This window comes from Octopus bimaculoides, chromosome 5 (assembly GCF_046866305.1).
Source record: "Octopus bimaculoides isolate indiv1 chromosome 5, ASM4686630v1, whole genome shotgun sequence".
Lineage (NCBI taxonomy): Eukaryota > Metazoa > Mollusca > Cephalopoda > Octopoda > Octopodidae > Octopus > Octopus bimaculoides.
Window position 1 is genome coordinate 47074292 of NC_142932.1, and position 27500 is coordinate 47101791.

The window sequence follows — 27500 nt, forward strand, 5'->3', positions numbered from 1 at the left end:
ATAAATATTTATGTGTGTGTGTGTGCATATATATATATATATATATATATATATATATTCCTGCTTAATAGTAATTTCTAAATTATCTGTCAAGAGATTTTTTTCCTTATAATATTGAAACATTTTAAAGTATTGACAAGTTTATATCCATCACAGTTTATAAGTATTATTAAAGTTTACAGCAATTACATGTAACACGTTTTGAGTGATGTTATACTAATTATACGCTGTTAATACATTAACTTTTACAAACACATTTATATTGTTATAAATGAAATATGATTTTTTTTTTGTACTTGTAATTTAAGTTATGTATAGAAATTTTGCTAACTAAATTTACTCTTTTCTGTTTTCAGTTAGAAGCTGAATTTGTGTTAGCTTACATGATTTGTTTCTAATCTTTTTTCCATTCTGTGATATTCTCATCATTATCACCAACATCAACTTTTCCATGCTTGCATGTGCCAGATGGAATTTATTGAGGCAGATTCCCTGTAGCCAGATGACTTTTCTGTCACCTGCATCAGACAAAAACGCTTTACAGTATTCCTTGCAGCTCTTTATGTTCTGAGTTCAAATGCCACCAATGTCAACTTTGCTTTTATCTTTTCAAGCTCAGTAAAATAAGTACCAGTTGAGCACTGTGGTTAATGTAATCAGCTTGCTACGTCCTTTTGAAATGACTGGCTATGTGCCAAAATTAGATAGAAGTAATATTAATGTGTTCAATTTGAAATCATGTCATTCTGTTCCTGTGGCAAGAAGATTTCCCTGGCACATACAATGTGGTATTTTTTTTACAATGAGCTTGTATTTTATGGTAATATGCCAGCAAGAATAGTACTTCAAAATTTAGTTTCCATCTAAAATTTTAATGATACACAAACGACAAAAAAACTTCTTTACAATCTACTTTCCTGGCTTTATTCTTATGAATATACTTACTTCTTTTTATCAGATTTTTATAATAAAATTTAATCAGGTTTTCCTGTAATATTAATTTAATGCTCTATCATACCTTACCAATTAGTAAAATTTGGTTTTTACTTATAATCAAAAGTGTAAGAAAAATGTGTCACGGGGTAAATCGCACCTAAGTACAAGCATTATGCAGCATAAAATTTCCTGTGGTCTATCATACCTGCTCATTAACATAGAAATGCTAAAAATGGTTTTACCACACATACTAAGAATCCTTGCTACATCATTTCTTATACTCCAAGATTATCTTTAAATATATTTAAGTGAAAACTAAAAATGGTATATCACATGCATCTGAACTGTTTTGAATTTCAGACTAAATCAAAAATATAACAGAGTGCTATTGGAGAAATATTCAATATGCTTCTGTTTTCTTTCTCTCATCTTAAATTCATTTCCTAAGCATTCAGCTGTGCAAGAAATTCACTAAAACAGAACTGGGTCTGAAATAATTTACATGGAATCCAATAAATATACATATTCCCTTTGAATATTATTTTCTTCTTTCAGTCAAGACACGGTTCTTTTGATCCCATGCAGATGACTTCCGCTTTTTTTGTAATTCATCTATAATTTCAATAAGAAAAGAAAAAGTAGCTACTAAATTATTGATGAATACTTTAAATGAAACAGCATTATATGAAATTATTACTTTTGATTGAACAATAGCAAGAGGATCAGGACTTAAATATTCAAAGGTAATATTTTTCAAATGGGGGTGGAGCAATAAGTTGATGATCAAATACGATTTTCTAAACAAAAACATGTGAATGTTATTATTGCTGCTGCTACTGCTGTTGCAAGTAAATTTTAAAATACATCAGCCCCTATTTTTCTCCAACCATTTTGGTTCAATTATTGCATTTGTTCTTCATAGTTTTCTTAGAGCAATAAGTAATAATTACTTCATACATAGACACAAGGTCGTACATTCTGAAGAAGAAACCATTTCACAAGTATATATCTAATTGACTACAAAATGATAGGAGGCAAAGCTGACTGCTGTGACATTTGAATGTAATACGAGATGGGTTAAACTAAATACTGGAAAGCATTTCATCTATCACTCACCAACTTTATGCCAATGATATAACACACATTCATTTTCAGTGCATAGATGGTTAGTTTTTATAAAAGATGAGCAATAGATAATTGAGTATATTACTGTTAGCTCCAAGTATTGTAGATTTTGTTAAACTGCTTCTCTGATAATTGCATAATTCAATTAATGGAATGATTAATTACATATCTTCTCAAAACATCAAACTGTATAGAATCAAATGCATTTAAAAGTGATCATTTAACTGCATATGCTTATTAACAAGTAGCATGTATTCATAAATATGTATGTGATGAAGTCAGCACAAGTCTTTTTATATAGATTATTTGCTTAAAATATCTATGAGATATACAGTATGTCTGTGTGCATTCTTAGAATGTCAAGGGCTATACATTCCATTACCAAAAGCTGCAGAGAAGGCCACTAGGTGGCTTTGGATAAATAATGGAAACCTGTGATTTGCTGCTACTCGGATGCAAAATGAAACGTGATCAACCAATACTGAGTCAACTGGGTGAAATAGGTCTGATGTTAGAAGATCTGAATTCCCTAATAACCCCAGGAACATCACTGAAGGTTCATCCCAGAGAATCCACAAGATGTATCTTGGAACTAAGAATTATGCATATATATATATATATATATATATATTTATATAATATTATACACACAAATATGCATATATATATATTATTGTAAATAAATATTGCTATTTTTTCTGTATCAAGTTTTTTTGTTAAATAGATGCATGCAAACTGAAGAATTTTCAATTTAGCATGAAACTTAAAATCCGTCATGTCCTAATCTTACTATGCATTGCAATAAAAGCCAAAGTAAAATACATGCATGCTCTGATCTAAGGCAAGCATGAGTTAGCTGATGATTTAATGTTCCCTTAAACCCCAATGTCATAAAAAAAAATTTTGATTACATGACTCAAATTATTTTTTTTAATATGGAGTTGAAATATTGCTTTAAAGTATAGATATGTAGACTCATAAAAAATATACTAAGATAGATATACTTATCAGACATCTTCATCCTAAATCTCTAAGAAAATTGTGTTCATTTTTTTTTTTTTTGTCGTTGTTTGTTTTCTACATATCCAAACATATTTGAATGAGACATACACCTGTTCACAACTTTGCAGATCTTACAAACTAGAAAATTCCTATTGTAAATTAAAGCAAAATTTTCTTCAGTTCTGACACTTTTTACAGTAAAATAACATAAAAGATACATATTTAAATAGTTTATGAAAATTAAATGTATTTATCCACATAAAAGCTTTCCAGTTTAAAGAATTTAAAGTTTTTTCAAATCAGATTTGTCTTTTCTAATTGGATATGTATAAAATTTTTACAAAAAGATTTCCATCATAAAATACAGATAGATTTCAGAATAGATATCTAAATAAGCAAAAATAAATTTTAAAATTTGATAAAATATACAGTATATTTATCTTAAATCTTTCTTATGTATGAAACATCAATGACAGGATTTAACATTTTACACACGAAAAGGAATTAGTTTATAAATAAATAAAAAATTTTCTTTTCATTATAAGATAATATTTAAAGAATAAGTTAAAAGCAGTCAATAATTTACTTTAATTACAAGAAGATGGCAAATTTTATTTCTTTGAAGACTGTAAATAATCTCTTTGTTTCTCTTTACATATGTGTTTAACTTTGTAAGTTTGTGTGAGCATACAAACACACACCAATATATATACATATATATATATATTTATAGATATATACATATGTATATACACATACATATGTATATATACATTTCTACATATATGTATGTAGATAGATTGATAAATTCACAGACGCACATAAATTTACATATACATACACAAATACATATAAACATAAATACATAATAATGTATGTAATTGTGTGATTATATAATTTATATTTATAAATATATATGGCTGTGTAGTTAAGATGTGTACTTCCCAACCACCAGGTTTTGGGTTCAGCCCCATTGCACAAGACCCAAGCTGACCAAAGCCTTACGAATGCATTTGACTGACAAAAACTGAAAAAATGCCCATTCTGTGTGAGTGTGAGGATGCACACATGTGCATGTATGCATGGATACTGTGTGTAAGTATGAATGTGCATGTGTTTTGTGGCACTCTGTCTTGACATCACATGAATCGTGTAAATGAATGTCATTTATTTTCAATATTCTGTGAAAAAAAAATCCAAACAGGAAATGTTGATGACAGAAAGAGCATCAAACCATCGAAAACCTGCAAGCAAACATAGAAAAGCAGACATTAAATCAATGAGGATTGATATATATATATATATATATATATATATACCATCAGCAGCAGTCACTATGGTCACTTTTCCAGATGAAATGTGCAGAGGGACATATTCTATGGTCGGATTCTTTTCTTGTTGCCAACCATTACTTTTTTAAAACCAAGCTATTTCCACAGTATCAGGCATGTTTTTCATGGAAGACTGGAAATGAACAACACTGCTTGTACGATGGTGATGCTCACTTACAATCAGCCCATGATATGAAGACATGGGTACACACAAACACTCACACACACAAACATACATATTCATATATATATATATATATAAACTACAGGCTTTTTCCAGTTTCCATCAAGCTAATCAAACTCATAATGCTTTGGTTGGTCCAGGCCTATAGTAGAAGACACTTTTCCAAGATATCAAACAATGGAACTGAGCCTTAAACCACATGATTGGGAAGCAAGATTCTTAAGCATGCAGCCACATACGTACATACATACATACATACATACATACATATATGTACGTACGTATGTACATACATACATACATACATACATACATACATACATACATACATATATATAGATATAGATATAAATATATCTTTTATCTTTAACTTGTTTCAGACTGCGACCATGCAAGGCAATGCTTTGAAGAATTTTTAGTCAAATGAATCAACCCTAGTACTTTTCTTTTCTTTTAAGCTTCAAGCATATTCTATCATTCTCTTTTGCTGAACCACTAAGTTACAGGGACATAAACATACCAACACCAGTTGTCAAGCAGTAGTAGTGGACAAACACAGACACAAAGACACACACACAGATGTATACATACACACATATATATATATATATATATATATATATATATATATATATATATATACATGTGTTGACCCAACAGAGGGACCAGCTATCCGAATTGACAGTACCTTGGTAGATAAAGCAATCAAGAGTATGAAGACAAGGAAAGCCCCCAGCCCATCAGGAATCATGGCAGAGATGCTCAAAATATCTGGCGGTGGCAGCTATAGTCTAGTAACTTGTATAGTCCATCAGGTGATACACGAAGAAGTCATACCCAATGACTGGTGTAGTAGCTCCATACTCAACTGTCACAAAGGTAAAGGTGTTGCATTAGATACGAATAATTACAGAGGTATCAGGTTGTTGGATCAGGTGATGAAAGTCACAGAGAGGGTCACAGCCCAACTAATTAGGAAGAGAGTCAGTTTAGATGAGATGCAGTTTTGTCTGTGCCAGGGAAAAGCACCACTGATGCTATATTTCTGGTAAGACAGCTGCAGGAGAAATACCTAGCCAAAGATAGACCTTTGTACTTGGCTTTCATTGACATGGAGAAGGCCTTTGACATGGTCCCCCGATCCCTTATCTGGTGGTCAATGCGGAAACTAAGGATAGATGAGTGGTTAGTGAAAGCTGTACAAGCTAAAGTGGGGGTTGGCAATAAGTATAGTGAAGAATTCCAGGTAGGGGTAGGGGATCAGTCCTCAGCCCCCTCTTATTCATGATAGTCCTCCAGGCAATAACAGAGGAATTCAAGACAAAATGCCCCTGGGAGCTTCTCTATGCTGATGACCTTGCCCTAATTGCTGAGTCACTATCAGAACTAGAGAAGAAGTTTCAGGTGTGAAAGCAAGGTCTAGAATTGAAGGGCCTTAGAGTCAATCTAGCAAAAACCAAAGTCTTAATAAGTAGGAAGGCAGACAAATCACAAATCCCTTGAGGTAGATGGCCCTGTTCAATCTGTAGAAAAGGCGTAGGTAGAAACTCCATAAGATGTACCCAGTGTAAGCTATGGACACATAAGAGGTGCAGTAATATCAAAGGGAGATAGTTTTGTGTGTGACAAATGCTCAGGGGCAATAAACACTGAAAATGTGCAGAAAACAGTTTCCGTCTAGGAGGAAAAACTAGAAATAGCTGATAGCGTCCATTACCTAGGTGACCAAGTCAATAGCGGGTGTGGATGCTCTGAGAGTGTAGCTGCTAGAATAAGAATAGGCTGGGCAAAGTTCAGAGAGCTCCTACCTCTGCTGGTGACAAAGGCCTCTCACTCAGAGTAAAAGGCAGACTGTATGACGCATGTGTGCAAACAGCCATGCAACATAGCAGTGAAACATGGGCTGTGACTGCTGAGGACATGTGTAAGCTTGCAAGGAATGAAGCCAGTATGCTCCGCTGGATGTGTAATGTCAGTGTGCATACATGACAGAGTATGTGCACGACAGAGAAAAGTTGGACATAAGAAGCATCAGATATGGTGTGCAAGAGAGACAACTGCACTGGTATGGTCCTGTTTTGTGTATAGATGAGAACAGCTGTATAAAAAAATGTCACACCCTAGTAGTAGAGGGAACCTGTGCAAGAGGTTGACCTAGGAAGTCCTGGGATGAGGTGATGAAGCATGACCTTCAAACATTGGACCTTACAGAGGTAATGACAAGTGACTGAGACCTTTGGAGATATGCTGTGCTTGAGAAGACCCAGCAAGCCATGTAAGACTGTAACTGTGGCCTATGCCAGTGCAGCATAACCAACCCATTTAAGAGTACTCTTCAATCATTGGGCAATAAACTGCACTTGCAAAGATCTGTTCAGTCAAGTGAAGTCATTGTCATGGTTGATGACAGCACTGCGTGATTGGCACCTGCACTGGTGGCACGTAAAAAGCACCACTCAAGCATGGTTGATGCCACTGCTATTTGACTGGTCCTGAACCGGTGAAACATAAAAAGCACCATTCGAGCATGATCATTGCCAGTGCCACCTGACTGGCCCCCTTGTCAGTGGCATGTAAAAAGCACCATTCAAACATGGTCGATGCTAGTGCCAGCCGACTGGTCCCATGCTAGTGGCACGTAAAAAACACCATTTGAGTGTGGTCGTTGCCAGTGCCACTTGACTGGCTCCCATGCCAGTGACAAATAAAAAGCACCATTCAAGCATGATCGATGCCAGTACTGCCTGACTATCTCTCATGCTGGTGGCACATTAAAAGCACCCACTACACTCTCAGAGTGGTTGGTGTTAAGAAGGGCATCCAGCTGTAGAAACTTTGTCAGAGCAGATTGGAGCATGGAAAGTGGACGTTAAACAACAACAACGACGATGATGATGATGATGATAAATAATTTATATATATATATATATATATATATATATATATATATAATGGGCTTTTTTCAGATTCCATCAACCAAATCCACTCAGAAAGCTTTGGCTAGCCTGAGGCTATAGTAGAAGACACTTGCTCAAGGTGTCATGCAGTGGGACTGAACTCCAAGCCATGTGGCTTTGAAGCAAGCTTCTGACCATGCATCATGGCAAACCTTATGCTTTGGAAAGTTAAAAACAGCACAAACTAGTGATTAAAATATTTTTCTCTTTTTCTAGAATTTGTTAAGGAAAACTCTTTTATATATAAAATCAGACTGAGTATAATATAATTTTCATTTCTTTCCCTAAAATTTGCTTTGGAAAAATCTCTCTTGTATAAAATCAAACCTATACTATAAATAAAATCTTTCTTTGTGAAATCAACCCCTGTATTTTTGATAGTATATCAGAGTATGTATGTATATATAATGAATATAATTGTCTTCATGAAAAAATCTGATTTTTTTATTTTACAAGAAATCCAAATATATAAACATATTCAGCACATTTTCAACCCTTCTAATAATATTTTCAATGTATGTATATGTATATGTGTTTGTGTGTCTGTTTGTGTGAGTGTGTCATCTTATCTTGACATCACATGATAGTTGCAAAATGTAAAGGGGCTTTGTAAACCCCAGCTTGGTCTCTGAAGCAAAGGCACTTAACTTTTGAATGACCCGAACACCCAATGACTCCAAATAACATTACTAATGATGTATTCAGAAGCATCATAAGATGGTGCATGAGAAAACTATAAAGTAGATAATTATTGGGTTGGCAAAAAAATAATTTCGGATTTTTAGTGGGAAATCTAAGTCATTTTTTTTTTCATACAAATATTGAACTTTAATCAATTATATATTTTTCATTTTTTTTTTGTTTTTGATGTCTTTTTGCCATCTTTCTGACAACTTCGTGATTCCATGCTCATAGAACTTCTGGTCCTTACTAGCCAAAAACTGAAGCATGTGCGATTCAGGTTGTCATCATTACTGAAAGTTTTACCACTCAAAGTATTTTGCAAACTTCGAAATAAATGGTAATCTGATGGTGCAAGATCAGGGCTGTATGGTGGATGTGGTATCACTTCTCAACCAAATTCCAATAATTTTTTACGAGTTAGCAAAGATGTGTGTAGTCTAGCGTTATCATGGTGGAACATGATTCCTGTATGATTTGCCAATTCTGGCCGTTCTTCTTTGATTGCTTCCTCCAGTTTCATTAGTTGTTGACAGTAAACATCAGAATTGGTCTTTTGGTTCTTTGGAAGCAGCTCAGAATGCACAACACTTTTGTAATCCCACCAAATTGACAGCATGACCTCTTTTTGATGCAATTCAGCTTTCGATGTGGTTTGTGCTGGTTCATTATGCTTGGACCATGATCGTTTTCAATTGATGTTATTGTAGATAATCCATTTTTCCTCACTAGTAATGATTCATTAAAAAAAAAACAGTTGATTTCATTGTGTTTGAGATGCATATCACAAATATCAATTTGTTGTGTTAAGTGAATCTCTTTGAATTTATGGGAAACTCAAACATCAAGGTTCTTAATGAGTACAAGACATTTTAAGTGATATCCACTTGTGTGTGATACATTTAACCTCTCTGCAATCTCTTGCACAGTCAAATGACAATCAGATTCAATTATGGTTTTGATTTGGTCATCATCAACTTCAGTAGGTCCACCAGAAAATTGGTCATCTTTGAGAGAAAAATCTCCAGAATGGAATTTTTAAAACCATTTCTGACATGTGAATTCTGTTAAGCAATCAACACCATAAACCTCACATATCTCTTTGTGAGCCTCAGTAGCTTTCTTGCCTTTATGGAAATAAAAAGTAAAATATGGCAAAAATATTCATTTTTGCATTCCATGTTAAAATTGACACTGAACTAACAGTTGTAAACAAAATTACGTGCAATTTGCCTCTAAAGTAAGCTAAAAGTAACAACTAACAAATGTCAAAAAGAAAAAATCCTAACATTAACAAAAGTTATTCAAAACATTTTATTTGCAAAAGAACAAAATTACTTTCTTGTCAACCCAATACTTATGCACTCTATCCCTTTTTTTAAACTAATTCAACATCCCTTCCATGCTGTCTTTTTTCATGCCCATTGCCTAGTATATATATATATATATATATATATATATATATATATATATATATATATTGAAAGAAAAGATAAGACAACAAAAGAAAGAAAGAGACCTCGATATTATGTAAACAGAGGAATTTATCTGTAAATAATATGTGACATCCTATATATATATATATATATATATATATATATATATATATATATACATATTTATACATATATAAATACAGTACCAGACCAGTTGTCCAGCAAGTTTGGAATCAGAAATGTTCTGAATTTCTGGATTTTCAGTTCCCTGGAGACAGCCTAAATATATACTTAAAAATATAAAATAAACAATGAAAAATAGAGATAAACTTTATTTAACAGATTCAAATTAATACACTTCTAAAGCAGAATCTGTTTGATATTTATTAAATAACTTAAAATTCTTAGAATATATCATACCATATCATGTATACTGTATGATGTTTATAGGATGAAAATTAAATGAAGAAAAGTAAAGATTGTGATTTTATTTAACAGATACAGGTTCAAATTAATACAATTTTAAAGCAGTGTATGTTTAATCGTCATCAATTCATTTAAAAAAATGAAGAACAAAACTATTATTAACAAACCATATGCAAAATAATCAACTTCAAAAACAAGGTCTATATACTTAATACAGGGTACAGTATATTTCATGGTATTGTACAGTATTCGTTTCTGGAAGCCAGATGAGATGTCCAGTATTAGATATATATAAATATACATGTGTGTGTGTGTGTGTGTGCGTGCATGCGTGCGTGCTTGCACATGCTTTGTTAGTGTGCCAGGCAAAATGCTTAGTGGCATTTTGTCTATCTTTATGATCTGAGTTCAAATTCCACTGAGGTTGACTTTACCTTTCATGCTTTTTAGGGTCAATGGAATAAGTACCAGCGGTGTACTGGAGTTGATGCAATCAACTTACCCAACCCTCGAAGTTGCTGGCCCTGTGCCAAAATTTGAAACCATTATTATTACTATTGTTAATAAATGTAATTAGTGATATAATTGTTATAAAGTATTTAGAAAACTCTATAATCTGAACATACACTCTCTCTCTTTCTCACTCTCTCCCTCACTCTCTCTCTCTCTCTTCTCTCTTTTTTCCACATGCCTTTTTTTTATATTTTGTTAATTAAATTGAAACTAGAGAGCCACTGAGATTAATAATGAGGGAAAGAAAAGTTTTCCTCTGAGTCATTTTGTATTGGTGATAAATCATATTTTACAGAGGAGATGACATGGACACTGGTTGAGCAACAAGCCTACTCATTTTTAAGTTCAAATCCTGCTAGTGTTGACTTGTAGTAAGATTGAGCAAGTAAATATCAGTAAGATAGCAAGTCAGTGTCAATAAACTACAGAAAAATTTTGTCTTATTTCTCTTCAAAAGCAATCAATATTTTACCTGGACACTGAAATGCTGAAATTCAAGTTCTGAAATGTGGCTAAAAGCACTGTCCGTAATGAGTGATTCAAATTAGCATTAAAAAATCTCCATTTTGTGAAAATATCCAAGGTATTTTTAGGGATTTCCAATAACTACAGTAATATTTTTTATTGCTTTCAATCATTCTTTGACATACGGTGTCAAAGATGATAGCAGAGTATAAAATCAACTGATACCCCTTATTTTGCTTTTGTTTGCTGGGGATGGGGGTCTGATATTTTTTTGGTTGAGATTTTATCCATGACTAAATTCAATTAATTTTCAGTTATTTGTGCATTAAATCTTCTAAAGATTAACTAGATCAATACTTTGATTTTCCAAGTTCACAACAAATCTCGAATTGAGAATTGTTGTGAACTTGTGAAATCAAAGATTTCAAAAGTCTCAAGATAAAAGGAAATGTATTTTAGTGGACTTGCCAAGTGCCTCTTTTAAACTAAATACCAGATGAGTCTGTATGGGTCATTTGTGTTGGTGGTGACATGCTTTAGAATATCAATTGGATCAATGTGATTTGAATATGAGCAGAAATGAAAACAAAAAAAAAAAAAACAGAATATAACAGAAGAGATAATTTCATTAGTCACCACAACATACATTCTGCCAAACTTTTCTGCTTTTTTTTTTATTCCGTTTTTTTTTCCCTTTTTTTTTTTTGTAATGATACATTAACTAACTAATGACGAGAAATATTCTGAAACCAATAGAAATTTATATTGACTTGGAAGAACTTTGAGGGAAGTATCCGTATTTGCTAACTGTGTTCCCTGATATCACACGTTTGAAATATGCATAAATGTGACCATTTTTGTAATTTCTTCAATCTATCAAATTACTCAATGAAACTTTTTAAAACATGTATGTGTGTATATATATATATATATATATATATATATATATATATATATATATATATATATACACATATACACACACACACACACATACAAACACACACTCACTCACACACACACACTTACACATATTTTACTCTTTAAGTGCATGTACGGGAGCAGGGTGAGTGTGAAGATAAAGAGAGGATGAGGAGAGAAAGGGCATGAAAGAGAGAACTAGGAAGTAAATTTAATCAAATTTCTGAACAAATTAAACAGGTTGGATGAATAGAAAAGAACAATTAAAACTTTGAGTGAATATTTGATAATAAAATACCAAGGCATGTTGTGTGAAGTGCTTCAAAGAGGAACTTTTAGTCAACTTTGACATTTTTTTTTAATTTTAAAGACTAGTGAATGTGTTTAAATATACAGTAGCTGATATTGTGGTGACATGAACAAGCTGGCCTGTGATAAAAAAAAATATTGTTGTTCACAATAATAGAATGGGTAGAAGACAAAGAGACAAAATGGTATTTGATACAAAAAGAAAAAAAAAGAGAGAGAGAGAGAAAGAGAGAGAATCAGAAATAATGAGAGAAGCATATTGAATGTGATAATTATCAAAGAGTATACAAATTAGCTGTGTGTGGCAGTTGGCAGTTTTATCACTTCCATGCCTACAGAAGAATTTATTTTTCATTTTGTTTTTTTATGTTTTTTTTTTCTTTTTTTGTCTTTTTACTTGGCTGCTTCTTGTCACAAAAGAAGACAACATTAGATTAGGTGTAAAACATTCAAAATCACTATTAAAAGTTAAGTATATTGTCAAAGAGAGGAAGCTGGGATATGAAAGCATCATGCATGACATTTTCAAGAAATTGACCCCCAGGAATGTGCATTATTCACACCACAAAACAAGCCAGTTTGTCAAAATAGTTGTCAATTTCTATAACATTGATTAGTTGCAGCAGAAAAGAATCATAATTAATATAGATAATAAACCTCATTAGTACTAAATGTTCTCATTCGCATTATGGTTTTAATGAAATAAAAGATGATTTGCTACAGCAGTCACTTTACAAAAGATGAAACTTGAATAGTTTATGATAATATGTTACTCTGAAACCTTTAAATGTTTTGGGTTATCTAAGGCTCTAAGCTTTCACTACACTAATGAAATTACTGTTATCATCTAGGTCAAACAGTATTAAGTTTTCTGTAATAGAGAAACAAGATTGTATCCTTTTCAAACTTTGAGGTTATCATCAAGTATAGTTATTTACTGTTATTTGGAGAAGAAACTGTGAGAAAACTATTTAGACTCTTTTCAGTCACAGCATTCTTGTAAAATGTTATAAGGAGAAACAAACTAAAGGTTAATTAAATACATGCATATTTAGACCAAATGTATGGGTAGCTAAAGTGGTAAACAACTATTTTCATTTCACTCATTCTTATAAATTATCTTAATGATTTGACTTATCAATAGATTTGAATTCAGAACATAAACAATCAGAGTAAACATTGTAAAGGCATTTTTGTCTGATGTTCTAATGATTTTGCCATTGAATTACAAAATATTCAGCCCAGTTTCACTTCTTTGTTGAAAGGAATTAATTTTATAGTAATGATATGATGAAAGCATTATTGTCACACAGGCTAATTTGTCTACAGACTTTTGCCATTTTACCAAAGTAGGTATAAAGGATCTTGTGTGAAGCCTCTACATGGTCACTCAATCTGCTAAAAATAGCAACCAAATCTGAAATCACAGCTTACAATCTTTATAATATAGATATGACTGGGAAAAAGAAAAACAAACTGCTAGCCTCAATTAGAAATCTTTTAAACACAGATCTGCTTTATTAGGGCAGACCAAACCAACAACTCTTGTCTCTACAACATCCCATACCAAACCCATTAAATTATACTGAAGCAGCAATCACTAATCTACCAAGTCTATCAATAAGTCTAATCATTAAGATAATTTATAAGAATTAGTGAAATGAAAATAGCAGTTTAACATTTTAGCTACCTATACACATAGTCTAAATATGCATGTATTTAATTAACCTAAGGTGGTGAGCTGGTTGAATCATTAGTACACCGGGCAAAATACTTAGTGGCATTTCATCTGTCCTTATGTTCTGAGTTCAAATTCTGCCAAGGTCAACTTTGTTTTTCATCTTCTCAGAGTTGATAAGTACCAGTTGAATACTGGGGGTCAATGTAATCGGCTTACCCCCTGCTGACTTGCTGGCCTTGTGCCAAAATTTGAAACCAATATATTATTTAAATATTTGCTTACATTAAATTGTAATAAAGCACCAAATATTAAAAATATTTTTTTACATTAGCATCTAACCATGGATGTAAAGCAGGCTGAACCAATTACCTGCTACATGCTTTAGTACCTATTCTGTTGAGCCTGGAGAAATGAAAGGCATAGTTGACAAGTGAATACTATAAAGAATTCAATCTATGCATCTTATTGTTTCTTCCACTCCAATGATTTTTCCATAAATCGTTATAGCATAAATTGTATAAATTTCTAAAAATTCTAAACCTAAACTACAATCTAACAAAACATGCTAATCCAGTTTAATCCTCTAGCATTCAAACTGGCCATATCAGACCCAAATATTCTCTATGTTCAATGATCAAACTGCCTAGATCTAACCTCTCACACCTACCCTACAATACCATTCTAAAAATAACCATTCACATCATTGAAATCTTAAAGCTGAGAGACTAATGCATAATTAATTCAAAACAATGTGAATAAATAGGCAATATATTTGACAGAGTAATTTGAATGCTAAAGGATTAAGAAACTCTCCATATGAATGTATCAGATAATTGAAGGCAAAGACCTGATCAACTGAAATATGTTTTTAGATGTAAACACACAGAAACAATCTTAATCATGTAGAACTTTATAATTATTAATGCCATTAAGTTCAAGTCATCAATATGTTTGAAGAGATGTTATAGGATTCTATTGCACCCACTTACATAAGATAAGGAATGCAGTAGTGCTTTTCTGTTAAGAAGAGACACAGAGACCTCAAACACTCACTGCAGCTACCGTTACTTAGGCCCTATATTAATTTGTCAACAGATTTACATACAATTTACTGTGTTTGAGACCTTCATAAAATTTATACGATCAAGTGGATGAATCCTCTAGGATCTCTTAATGTCTTAACAGTTTTATGACAACATGCTGTTGAGAATATCATTAAGTCTCTCATTATCCCCAAAGATGACATATAAGGGACAGTTGCATTTCAATGATATAACAATCTAAACCAAAACTAGTTTATATACAATGGCTACAGATCATGTGATACATATGTTATCAAATCTTCTTACAGGCATGTATTACTGACTGACAAAAGTAGATTTCATTCCAACTCCATAGTTCAGAGGTTAGAGGTAAGTATTATACACATCTGCAAAATCAGTCAAGAAAAACCATTTCACACATGCAAGTATGGCATAAAGCAGTGTGTGTGTGTGTGTGTGTGTGTGTGTGTGTGTGTGTGTGTGTGTGTGTATATATATGCATGTGTGCATGCATTCCTGCATACATGCAAGCATGCATGCATGTGTGTGTCAGATCTAAACTTTGTTTTGAACCCAGGACTTGTTTCAGATCAAGAAATTTTTTATAAAAAATGTTGGAATTTTGCTGAATATGCAATGACATCATCAAAAATCTAACCAGCAAAATTTTATGTAAATAATAGCCAGATTTTTACTAATCAAATAATGACATTGTCACACCTCTGTCCACTCTCCAATCAGATTTGTTATGGAGCTTATAGAAGAAAATCATTTTAAGGATGAAGGTAATGAGAGTCAGGAATTAAATGATATGAGCTTTGTAGCTCACACCACATAGCTTCTGACTCTCATCAGGTGAAATTTTTGTATTCAGCAGGGTCATCACACTTACAACTTGAAAAATGATGACCTATCAAAAGATTATCATGGCTAAACTTTCTGAATGGCACACAAATGAAAAATTACCTTCAATATTTTTAGTAGTGCAACTCACTTGATAATGAGCCATGTCTCATGTAGCTTGCTTCTCAACAAAACTTGTCTATTCCTGATCTATACTAACACTGGTTAAAATGTTTAGCATTTGTACATTCACCACTTCTGCAGAAATATTCTTGTTTTTTTTTCTGTAAACACACGTAGGTAACCACTACGAACAAAACTTTTCTTTTGTATTTTTCCCTTTTGCTCTACTGGATGGCTAGATCTTGTATTATCTTAGTAACAATAAATGCCTTATGAAAATCTGAATATCAACTCATCTTCAGTTCACTGACCTTAGCTCTTACCCCAATGTTATACTGATAATTCTGACATGATGAACAGACAAGAGAACATGCATTTGTATCAGGTTCTATTCAATATCAGATAATATTTAATAGAGCCTGATACATAATGAGAGCTGACACTCACATCCATTCATTTCTTTATTAATGTTAACTACCATTTCATTCCAACCTATTGTTACATACATATATTTTTACATAATATTAAAATCTTGCATGTGTGCCATTTAGAATGCATCAACTAATGTCTAAAATTTACAAACTCATTTAAGGTTTCCCAAATATTTATTGAAAAGTATAAATTATTGTAATAATATAGGCTCCAATGAAATCTGTGTTCATCCACTGTATAGGACAAATCATCTTGACAAAAACCAGTCTCTCCTTAAACTATACCAAATAGAAAGAGAGCAGTTATGATAGATCCAAGGCTAGGTATGATTTTTATTGGATTTATTAAAATGTGGTGGAAAGTTTGATTTTAAGATTTTAAAAAATAAATTATATGGTTCACACCACTCTTTTCCCTCCAGGTTAGATCTTTACAAAAATTATTTTTAAAAATCTTAAATCAAACTTTCCACCACAGAATAAGTATTACTCAATTTTCAATAAATCTTCAATAAAAATTTCATACTCCATCACACCTAACCTTGGATCTATCATAGCTGCTCTCAATAGTCGCAAACTCTGAGGCCAGTTCATTGAACATATGAATCCCAATATAGCACCCCAATCAGATCCAGACAATAATAGTACCACAGCTATTAATAACTCTCCTAGGTTAAGTAATTCTAAATTGATGACAGTATCCGGCAACTCTGATTACCAAATAATGTATACCAGTCCCAACATAACCATTCATCCCAATTCTGTTATAAATTCCAACTTAGACCCTCCCTTACTGACAACAAATCAACCTAACTTAACCTCACTAGGATGGTGCTTTGACTATCAAGCAAACAAAAATTCCTGTAGCTGTCACACATCCAATTTATGCCCACTCAAGAGATTTTGTTTACATAAAAATGTGATATATAAATGCACTGTGATGACACCCCACAAACACAAGTAGACTTTATGCATAGATATCGCGCACATATCAATTCTTTTATAAACCCAAAAAGCAAATTTTCTACTTCACTAGCTACACATATCCATAATCTCAAAGCTCAAAATATACAGTACAAACTATCCTGATCAATGGTTATGGAAGCCTCCACTCCCCTTATAATTCATATATACTACGTAAATGTAAATTCTGTATTAAAGAATCATTAACTATTCTGTAAGTGTAATTCTTCAACGTTAAATAGGTTTTCAGATGTTATTTTCTCCTGTAGACATAAATATTATTCGACCCTTAGACATTTGGCTAACACTTCATAACTTCACAAAAAATAGTTATTCTATTAAATCTTTAATAGCCTGGGTTATATCTTCTCCTTCATCACCTGATCCAATAATTTGATACCTCTGTAGTTATTTCTATCTAAAGCATCACCTTTACCCCTGTAGCAGTTGACTATGGTGCTGCTACACCAGTCATTGGATATGACTCCTTCATGAACTACCTGATATACAATGCAGGTGACTAGACCATAACTCACACTGCTCGATATTTTAAGCATCTCAGGGGGTGATTCCTGATGAACCAAGTACTTTCTCTGTCTTCATATCCTTAATTGCTTTATCTACTAGGGTACTGTCGATTTGGGTAACTGGTCCCTCAATTGGGTCAACCTTTGGTAGACTCTCCTCCTCCCATTCCTTCTCCACATTCAGTAATCTTTCATAATGGCTTCTCCAAGCCTCTTTCTTTGCAGAATCATTAAATGCAAGGGCGCCATCATCCATGCAGACACATTTCTCTCCTATGACATCACGGTTTTCTCTCACATACTGTCTTGCAATCTGAAATACTTCAGTTCTTTAGTCCTCATGTCACTGAACATTGGCAAAGTTTTTCTTTTCTGCTACTCCTTTAGCTATATATACCTGTCTCCTAGCTTCCCTTTTTGCTATCTGATACATTCTCCTGCTACCTCCACTCTTCTGGGCATTCCAGGCCTGTTACTTTGCTCTAATGGCCCTGTCTACAGTATTGTTCCACCACCATGTTACCCTATGTCTGGAAGGGACTTTGCACCACCCAAAGATTTGGTCAGTAGCACTCAGCAAGCTGTCTCATAGGAATTCCCAGCTGCCTTCTATGTTACAGGACTGTAGTGCGTCCTCCCTGTCATCAAATTTCTCAGTAAGGATATCCCTAAATCTCTGACCATGTGAAGGGTTCTTAAGCTTCCAAGTCATTCTTTTCCAGATTGGTCTGCTTTTTGGCATCCTTCTGGCTTCAAGACTAATAACTAGTCTATGCTGGAGGGTACATTCTTCACCAGGGAGAGTCTTTGTATTTAAGAGCAATCAGGCATCCCTCTGTCTGGTGAGAATAAAATCAATCTGGCTAGCAGAGTCACCTGATTGATAGATTATCAGGTGGCTAGTTGGCTTCCTTAAGTTGGTGTTGCAGATCAATAGGTTATTTGCATCGCTGAACTCCAGGAGCCATGATCCCTCTTCATTTCTGGTACCAACTCCATGGCCCCCATCTACACCATGGAAGATACCAGGTTGCTGTCTGACATGCCCATTAAAATCTCCAGTCACAAGGATGAGATCATTGTCACTCGTCTTTGAGGTATCCTGCAAAAGAATATCATAAAAGTGATCCTTCCATTCATTTGGTAGTCCCACTTGTGGGGCGTAGGCAGAGATAATTGTAGCTATACCATTCTGCAAGACTATCCTGAGTTTAAGTACTCTATCACACACCCTCACTACCTCTATGACCTTATCCACCCATTTCTCTGCAAGAAGTATGCCCACACCTCCTATTCCATCACTATTACCTTCCTAGAAGAGTTTATACCTATGTGCTTTGCCTGTGAGGACTCTAGCTGATCCTCTTCTCCGCCTTACCTCTTGTACACAACATACATCAATACATCTCCTTTCAAGCATCTCTACAATCTTGCTAGACCTACCTTTCAATGTGCCTACATTTACAGTGCCAACTCTGAAAACTGGGAAAGAGATATGGGAAGTAACACAGGAAGGAGAGATGTTATTCAACACCTGAAATGAAGATTCTCGTGATCGTTTGGTAACAGAAGTCATAATAGTTGTTCTTGCTTTTAACTTACTGTCATTCAAACATGTTAGAATTGTTGAGGCTGTTGCCTCTACTGGTGGGTGGTAGTAAGGAAGCATTGTATATGAAAGAGTTTGAGACATTGCAAATATAAGCATTATGGGCATGGTGGGTGTAAGCATTACTGATGCTGCAGATATAAATGTAAGAAAAATGGAGAGAGAGGGTAAATGGGTTGCTATCTGGTTTAGTTAGTACAGAGATGAAGGATAGAGAAAAGGAAGGGTGGTGATATTACCAATATAAGAGGAGAGAAGGAAAGGGCAATAGGTATCCAGTAAGAAAACGAGATTTCTGATGTTGGTGGTGGGGGTGGGAAAGTGTGGTTGCAACCACGGACATGAGAGAGTCAGTTTAAGGAGCAGACAAGTAATAATTATTTTAGAGAAAAGTACGAAATATGCACATACATGTAACCAAAGAACAAAGTTGGTCATCTTAGCGGTAGAATAAACAAGAAAGAATTATTTTAGGGAAAAGATGAGTTTGAATGAATAAGGCAATTAAAAAACAAGAGAAATTCATAGCTTAGCTGTGCATACTTTTGAGTGTCATCAAACAGCCAAACATATGGAATAAACTAATGAAAGTCTGAGAGGTGGGGAACAAGTGTGGAGGCAACAGCCAGAAATGGACGAAGATGGCAGACTTTGCCCTAAGGGAGTAAGAGAAATAGCAGGGAGCAGCAATTGCAACAGGGAACAGGAGAGATACAGACAGGAAAGAAATATCTCATTGGAACCTCTAGTTACTATATTCAGATTATAAGTTCACATTTATACCAATAATAATTGGTGCACTAGGTTTCATGACAATCTGGTGTCCTTGGTTTAAGGGACAACCTGGATAAACTAGAGTTTTCAGAAAAAAATCAACCAACTAACTCACACATTACAAATACAGTCTGTAAGTAGAACAGTAAAACTCTGCAAGACTTTTCTCAAGTTTAAAATGTGACATGCTTTTATTATCTACATTCCAACAATGGAGTTTTGTATCTTTGTCAGAAATCACCTCCTTCTTCAGAAGAAGAATTTAAATAATTAAAAACAGAAGAGAATGAATGAATGAACATATGTATGTACCTCTTTACATTCTGGGTTGAAACTGCATCGAAGTCGACTTTGCCTTTTATCTTTTTGGAGTTAATAAAATAAGTACCAGTTGAACTCTAGGGTTGACGTAATCGACTATGCACTTTGCCCCAAAATTGGTGGCCTAATGCCAAAATCTGAAATCATTAATTCTAAGTAATATGAATTGTTGACCAAAGATGAAACAAATAAATTACAACAGATATCACAAATACACAATCCAGGACACTATACTACATTTTAGTTTTATAAGCTCTCTCATTCTATCTATTGATTAAACTCCAAATACAGTGTATAATTCCTACCTTGATCAGTTGGCAGTTCTGCAATTTGTCCATCAACAAATGATAGCTTTGATTCATAAAAATCTTGTAGTTTTGTCATGTCTTCCTGGAGCTTTGCTCTATTGTTTCTTTCTTCCTCATATTTTGCTTGAATTTCAGAAAAGTGCATTTCATATTCCTGCATTCAAAGAAATTGAACTAATCTTCAGTTTTCCTGTACATCTTTTCAAACATATTCAGTCAACAAATATCAATTTAGCAATTGTTTTAAATTATAAAACATTTATTTAGTTTATTGAATTTAATAATTCAAACTTATTTAACTGTATTCTTACTATTTGCATTTATTTAACTTTATGAATTTAAAAATTCTCTCAATACAAACAATATAAAAATCGTTCGTAATTAAACATGTCTTAATGAAAAGAGATGAAAATAAAAGCAAAACTCTGATGAGTATGGCCACAAAAATAACCAAATACATTTCGTGAAAGTTTTGAAATTATCACATATTTACATATAAGAAACAAGTTACAAATAATAGTCATTACATATTTTTCCTTTGTTGGAGCAAGTTAGGCTTACAGCTGTTTCCAGTAGTCATTATAGTACATTACTGATAAGCTTACTCAATTGGTCTATTGATCAGTTGGGAAAAATTGAACGACCTAAGGAAAATAATGCTACTTTCATCAGAGCCAGAAGTATATATATATATATATATATATATATATATATATATATATATATACACACACACATGACGACTGCTCCATCTTGACAGACGATAGCCATCCCATCAACAATCCACACATATCATCACACAGTACAATCACTCCGTTGGTGAGCCCTCAAGTGACTTTGAAGTCCGGCTGCTGAGCGACAAGGTCTACAGCACAGATGACAAATGTTCAGGCCTCTCGATCCTTGCCCGCTGGTATCTGATTCTAAGGAAACGCTTCTGTGAACCAGCATATGTCTCTTAAGTCCGGGTATTGTTTTACAAACCTTGTGACATATGTCACAGGTCGCAGAAGGCAGTTGGTATTAAGGGTGTCTGGAATTTCTACCCTCATGTGTTTTTATGTGATTCACATATCCTGCTTTTGACAGAAGAACGCGATCACACACAATACACATCCTATACTCTCCATTGTTTACAATTTTTCCCTTTCGACAGGCCCGCTTAAGCTCAAGTTGCTGAAACATCTTTTCCTCCCAGACATCACAGCTCATCCTGACAACAGCTCTCCACTTGCTTCGATCCAGAACATCTCCTTCCCAATCACTTTCATACATATCTAGTTTTTTTAGGTTTTGTTTAATGCAATCTTTATACCTCTTTCTCGGTTTCTGCCATGGTCGCTCACCAGAGCTGAGCTCACCATAAAATAAGTGCTTCGGCAAACGATCATCCTTCATTCTAATTACATGCCCAGTTCATCTCATTTGGGCCAGGATAATATGTTTTTCAATTGAGCTACAGTACGCCCTGCACAAAACCTCTGTATCTGCTACGAAACTCTTCCATTTTACTCCTAGGATGCGTCTTAGACACTTTTGATGAAACCTTTCTAGCATCTTTACATGACGCTTGTAAGTGGTCCATGTTTCGCCTGAATAAAGAAGTGCAGTCAATACACATGTTTTGTAGATGCTGATTTTTGTCTGCAGGGAGATATCTCTATCATCCCATACTCGCTTTTCAAGCTTTCCAAATGCAGCACTTCCCTTCGCTATTCGATAGTATATTTCTGCATCAAGACCACTGTCCCTTGACAGTGTGGTTCCAAGGTAAACAAAGGTGTCAATGACTTCTAATCTTGTTCCGTTCACAAAGATGTTTGGTTCAGTATATATTTGTCCAGGTGTGGGGGTAAACATTACCTTGGTTTTTCTCAGACTTACCGTGAGTCCAAAATATGTACATGCAGTGGAAAATCTATCCATTAAATGTTGCATATCTTCCTCTGTGTGTGCCAGCAAGTCAGCATCATCAGCATAGAGCAATTCTCTGACAAGTACTCTGAAAACCTTTCCCTTACAGTTAAATCTGGTCAGATTAAATATGCTACCAGATGTCCAGAATCTGATTCCGATTCCCCTGTTACAATCCTCAAATGCATACCAAAGCAATGTGGCAAAATATATAGAGAAAAGTGTAGGGGCAGGAATATCTCCCTGTTTTACACCGTTGTCCACTGAAAATTCATCAGATAGATTACCATTAAAAACTACCTGAGCTTTCATGTTGCTGTGCAATTTCTCGAAGAGGCTCACAAAATGTGTCGGGCAACCAAGTTTGCACAAAACAATCCACAGTGCGTCCCTGTTTACCGTGTCAAATGCCTTAGTTAGATCTATAAAAACCTGGTATAGTGCCATTTGTTCCTCTAAACATTTCTCCTGAACCTGCCTTGCAGAAAATATCATATCCATCGTTCCCCGCTCGGGTCTGAAACCACACTGTTCCTCAGGTATCACATGTGGACACACATTCTCCACGAGACGTTCTAACATGATCCTCGAAAGTATCTTCCCAGTATGTGCCAGGAGAGTTATTCCTCTGGAATTACCACACACTGATTTGAGTCCCTTACCTTTGTATATAGGGATTAGAATGCTGTTTATCCATTCCTGTGGCACAGAGGACTCAGTCCAAACTTGACACAACAGGCTATGAATTTCGGAGATGTGATCCCCACCTGCTTTCAGAATTTCAGCTGGAATACCATCCAGCCCAGGAGCTTTGTTGGATCTCAGTTTCCGTATTGCCAGTTTTACTTCTTCAATGGAAGGCGCATCGTCCATGTGTTGCATTATCACTCTTTGGGGGATATTATTTATGACATCCATGTTCACTACAGATGGATTATGGAAAAGTTCCACAAAATGCTCCCTCCATCTGCTCATTATTCCAGGAGGATCCTTAATAACCTCATTTCCGTCTTTTGATTTCAAGGGAACATATGTTGAGGATTGCGGTCCAAAAGCTTGTCGCAATAAGCCGTACAAGTTTTTAATGTCTTTCCTTTCATAAGATGCCTGTATTGCCTCAGACAAATTACTCCACCAGGTATCTTTGAGCCTCCTTAATTCCTTTTGCAGTTCTGCTTTCTACGCTCTGTATACCTTTTCTAGTTTTTCTTTGCCCTTAATGTTTGGGTTAAGAAGTTTTTCATAAGTAGACCTCTTTGTTGCCAGTAGCTCATTTACCATTGCATCATTGGAGTCAAACCAATCTCTATGTTGTCTCCTCTTAAAACCCAGCACATCCACTCCAGCCTTATATAATCCTTCTCGAAAAGATTGCCATGAACCTTCAAAATAAATATTACTGCATCTATCCCGAAATAGCTGTGAGACCTGTGACTGTTTAAGTTGTCCTACATCAATTTTTTGGGGGACTCGCACACCTGCACTGCGCTTTCTTGTACGAACCCTGAATTTGAACTTAGCCCTAACCATTTTGTGATCAGTATCACAATCAGCTCCTCGCAATACTCTGAGACTACACAAATCCTGTAGGTCAGATTTCCGAGTTAATACAAGGTCAATCATGTGACCTTGCTTTGATCTTGGATGAATCCAGGTGACTTTGTTTCAGCTTATGGTGAAAAAATGTGTTTCCAACAGCCAACCCTAGTTCAGAGCACATTTGTAGCAGGTGTAAACCATTTTTGTTCACCTTACCTATTCCATACCGCCCAAGTACATTCCAAGCACTATTGTCCCTGCCAACACATGCATTGAAATCGCTGAGCACAACCAACTTCTCATTCAGAGGGACTGAGAGGATACTACTTCTAAGTTCCTCATAGAATGCATGGATATTTTCTTCATTTGCTGAGAGTGTGGAAGCATAGATGGAGTAAACAGTCACAAAGCGTCCACAAGAGAGAGGGATCCGGATTTTCATCATGCGGTCATTTATACTTTGTGGTTGTTCTAGGTCTTTCAGTAAATTACTTCTAATTGCAAACCCAACACCACTCTCCCTTTTCTCTCCCTTTGGCCTCCCAACCCAGAACACTGTGAAGCCGGTTGCTCTTTCAACAAGATGATCTTCACCTGAACATCTTGTTTCAGATAGAGCTGCAATATCAACATTAAGATGTCTCAGCTCCTTAGTTACTAGAGCTGTTCTTCTTTCAGGCCTATCCGCTCGATCCAAGAGAGTTCTCACATTCCAGCATGCCAAGTTAAGTAAAACCTTTTTCCTCACATACTTTTTATTATTGCTTATGTTTCTTCGTTCGTTCCTGCTATATTGAACCACCGTTAGCCGCAGTAAACTAACCAGCAGAGTGCGGATAGACAATTTTTAATGCACCTTTTCTAGCACCTTCCCAGTATATCCAGGTGAGCAGTGTTCTCCTTAAAAGGGCTGCTCAGACACAGGATTCTCCACCGAAAACAGCCCCTGTCCATGAAGACATGTTAGTGATGTTAAGATAAGAACCCTGCCGCCTTATGTGCAGATTTGTAACTGTATGCTTCCAACCGGTCAAGTCTGCATACGTCGCCACTCCTCCATCGCCACAGGACTTTTCTCTCCTCCTTTCTTCTTTCTTCCTCTCCTCTCTTGCCCTTCTCACACCTTTTTCCTTCCTCCCCCCATCCATCCTTCTCCCTCCTCTCTCTCTCTTTCTTTTCCCTAATTTTTTCTCGGGTCATACTAAGATGACTGTGATTTGTTGCTGACATCTGTACTTCATTGGATTTTAGTGACAAACGCTTGTACAACACCTTTGCCACTCTCTAGGTCAAAATAGTATAATCCAGTGACAAGCGAGAGCAAGATGACTAGTACTAGGTTGACTGCAGGTTTTATATCAGAGTATCCTCTCCTAGGCTTTTCCTCAAAAGGAGACTGCAAGCCAGCAGTGGTAGATCAATTTGAATTCGGAGTTTTATTCTCCTATACTGGTTGTCCTAACCACGACCTCATAAAAAAAAAAATTTTTTTTTAAAAGAGCCCAGTCTGCTCCGACAGAAGTCATGGACCTGGTTTTATGTCAGAGTGTCCTTCTCCTAGAAGAGTTGCCTTCACTTATTAAAAAAAAAAAAAAACAGAATATGATAAGTACATAGAAAATACATAGAAAAGTCAATATAAAAGATGTAGATATGAAAGGAGAAAAGTAAATGCAATGGAGATACATATAAAATATAAAATATATATAAAAACGATGTGTAAAAAAACACATAAATACGATGTGTAAAAACACATAAAGATATATAAAAAGTAAATATAAAAATATATAAAAAGTAAATATAAAAATATATAAAAAGTAAATATAAAAATATATAAAAAGTAAATATAAAAAAAAATATATATATATATATATATAAAAAGAAATGCATAAAAATATACACACACACAGCACAGCACAACAACACGCGCACACAGAATTTAAACACACACACAGAAACAAACATTGTTGGGTGGACGTTACTACACAGTAGTTCTTACGTCCTTTCGACGAGTCTTATTTTTCATCCCGCAGGATGCCAACAATCACCCTCCTCACCAAGTGGGGTTGCCAGTTTAGTCGCCGACGACCCTATACATATATACATACATATATACATATATACATACATACATATATATATATATATATATATATATTATTAATTTTTCTATATGTGATAGTGGATTTTCATCAATGAGTTCTTGAAACTTGGTTATTTTCCCTAAAACTATTTATTTTATATATATTTTATCTATAAAGCTCAATTTAATTTTAGTTTTTTATAAATTGATTTTAATTGAGTTTTTACCTGTAATTTTGGATTTTGTCCCTAATATTATTATATATATATATATATATATATATATATATATATATATATACAAATACATATATATGTACATATATATATATGGATTTTGTTGACATGGAGAAAGCCTTTGATGGGGTCCCTCAATCTCTTATCTGGTGGTCAATTAGGAAACTAAGGATAGAAGAATGGTTAGTGAGAGCTGTGCAAGCCATGTACAGAGAAACTGTCAGTAAGGTGAGAGTTGGCAATGAGTACAGTGAAGAATTCTGGGTAGAGGTAGGGGTCCACCAACGTTCTGTCCTCAGCTCCCTCCTATTTATCATAGTCCTCCAGGTGATAACAAAGGAATTCAAGACAGGATGCCCCTGGGAGCTTCTCTATGCTGATGACCTTGCACTAATTGCTGAGTCACTATCAGAACTAGAGGAGAAGTTTCAGGTGTGGAAGCAAAGACTAGAATCGAAGGGCCTTAGAGTCAACCTAGCTAAAACCAAAGTCTGAATAAGTAGGAAGGCAGACAAAACACAAACCCCTTCAGGTAGATGGCCCTGCTCAATCTGTAGAAAAGGTGTAGGTAGAAACTCAATAAGACGTACCCAGTGCAAGCTATGGACACATAGGAAGTGCAGCAATATCAAAGGCAGGTTAACTAGGAAGTTAGTCTTTGTATGTGGCAGATGTTCAGGTACAATAAACACTGAAAATGTGCAGAAAACAACTTCTGTCTCATTCCGGGAGAAAAACTAGACGTAGTTGATAGCTTTCGCTATCTGGGTGACCAAGTTAGTAGTGGGGGAGGGTGCGCTGAAAGTGGAGCTGCTAGAA

The 27500-nt window shown here is 34.7% G+C and overlaps 1 protein-coding gene across 3 annotated transcripts in view; it reads right to left on the bottom strand.

Moving 5' to 3' along the window:
- The window catches only part of LOC106870492 (osmotic avoidance abnormal protein 3), a 906658-nt gene that overhangs the window by 461618 nt on the left and 417540 nt on the right, over window positions 1-27500 (bottom strand). For all 3 annotated transcript variants that reach the window (XM_089352196.1, XM_089352197.1, XM_089352198.1), the window contains one exon: window positions 20907-21063. In XM_089352196.1, the coding sequence (XP_089208322.1) occupies window positions 20907-21063 (157 nt within the window). The remainder of the gene's footprint in view (window positions 1-20906; window positions 21064-27500) is intronic.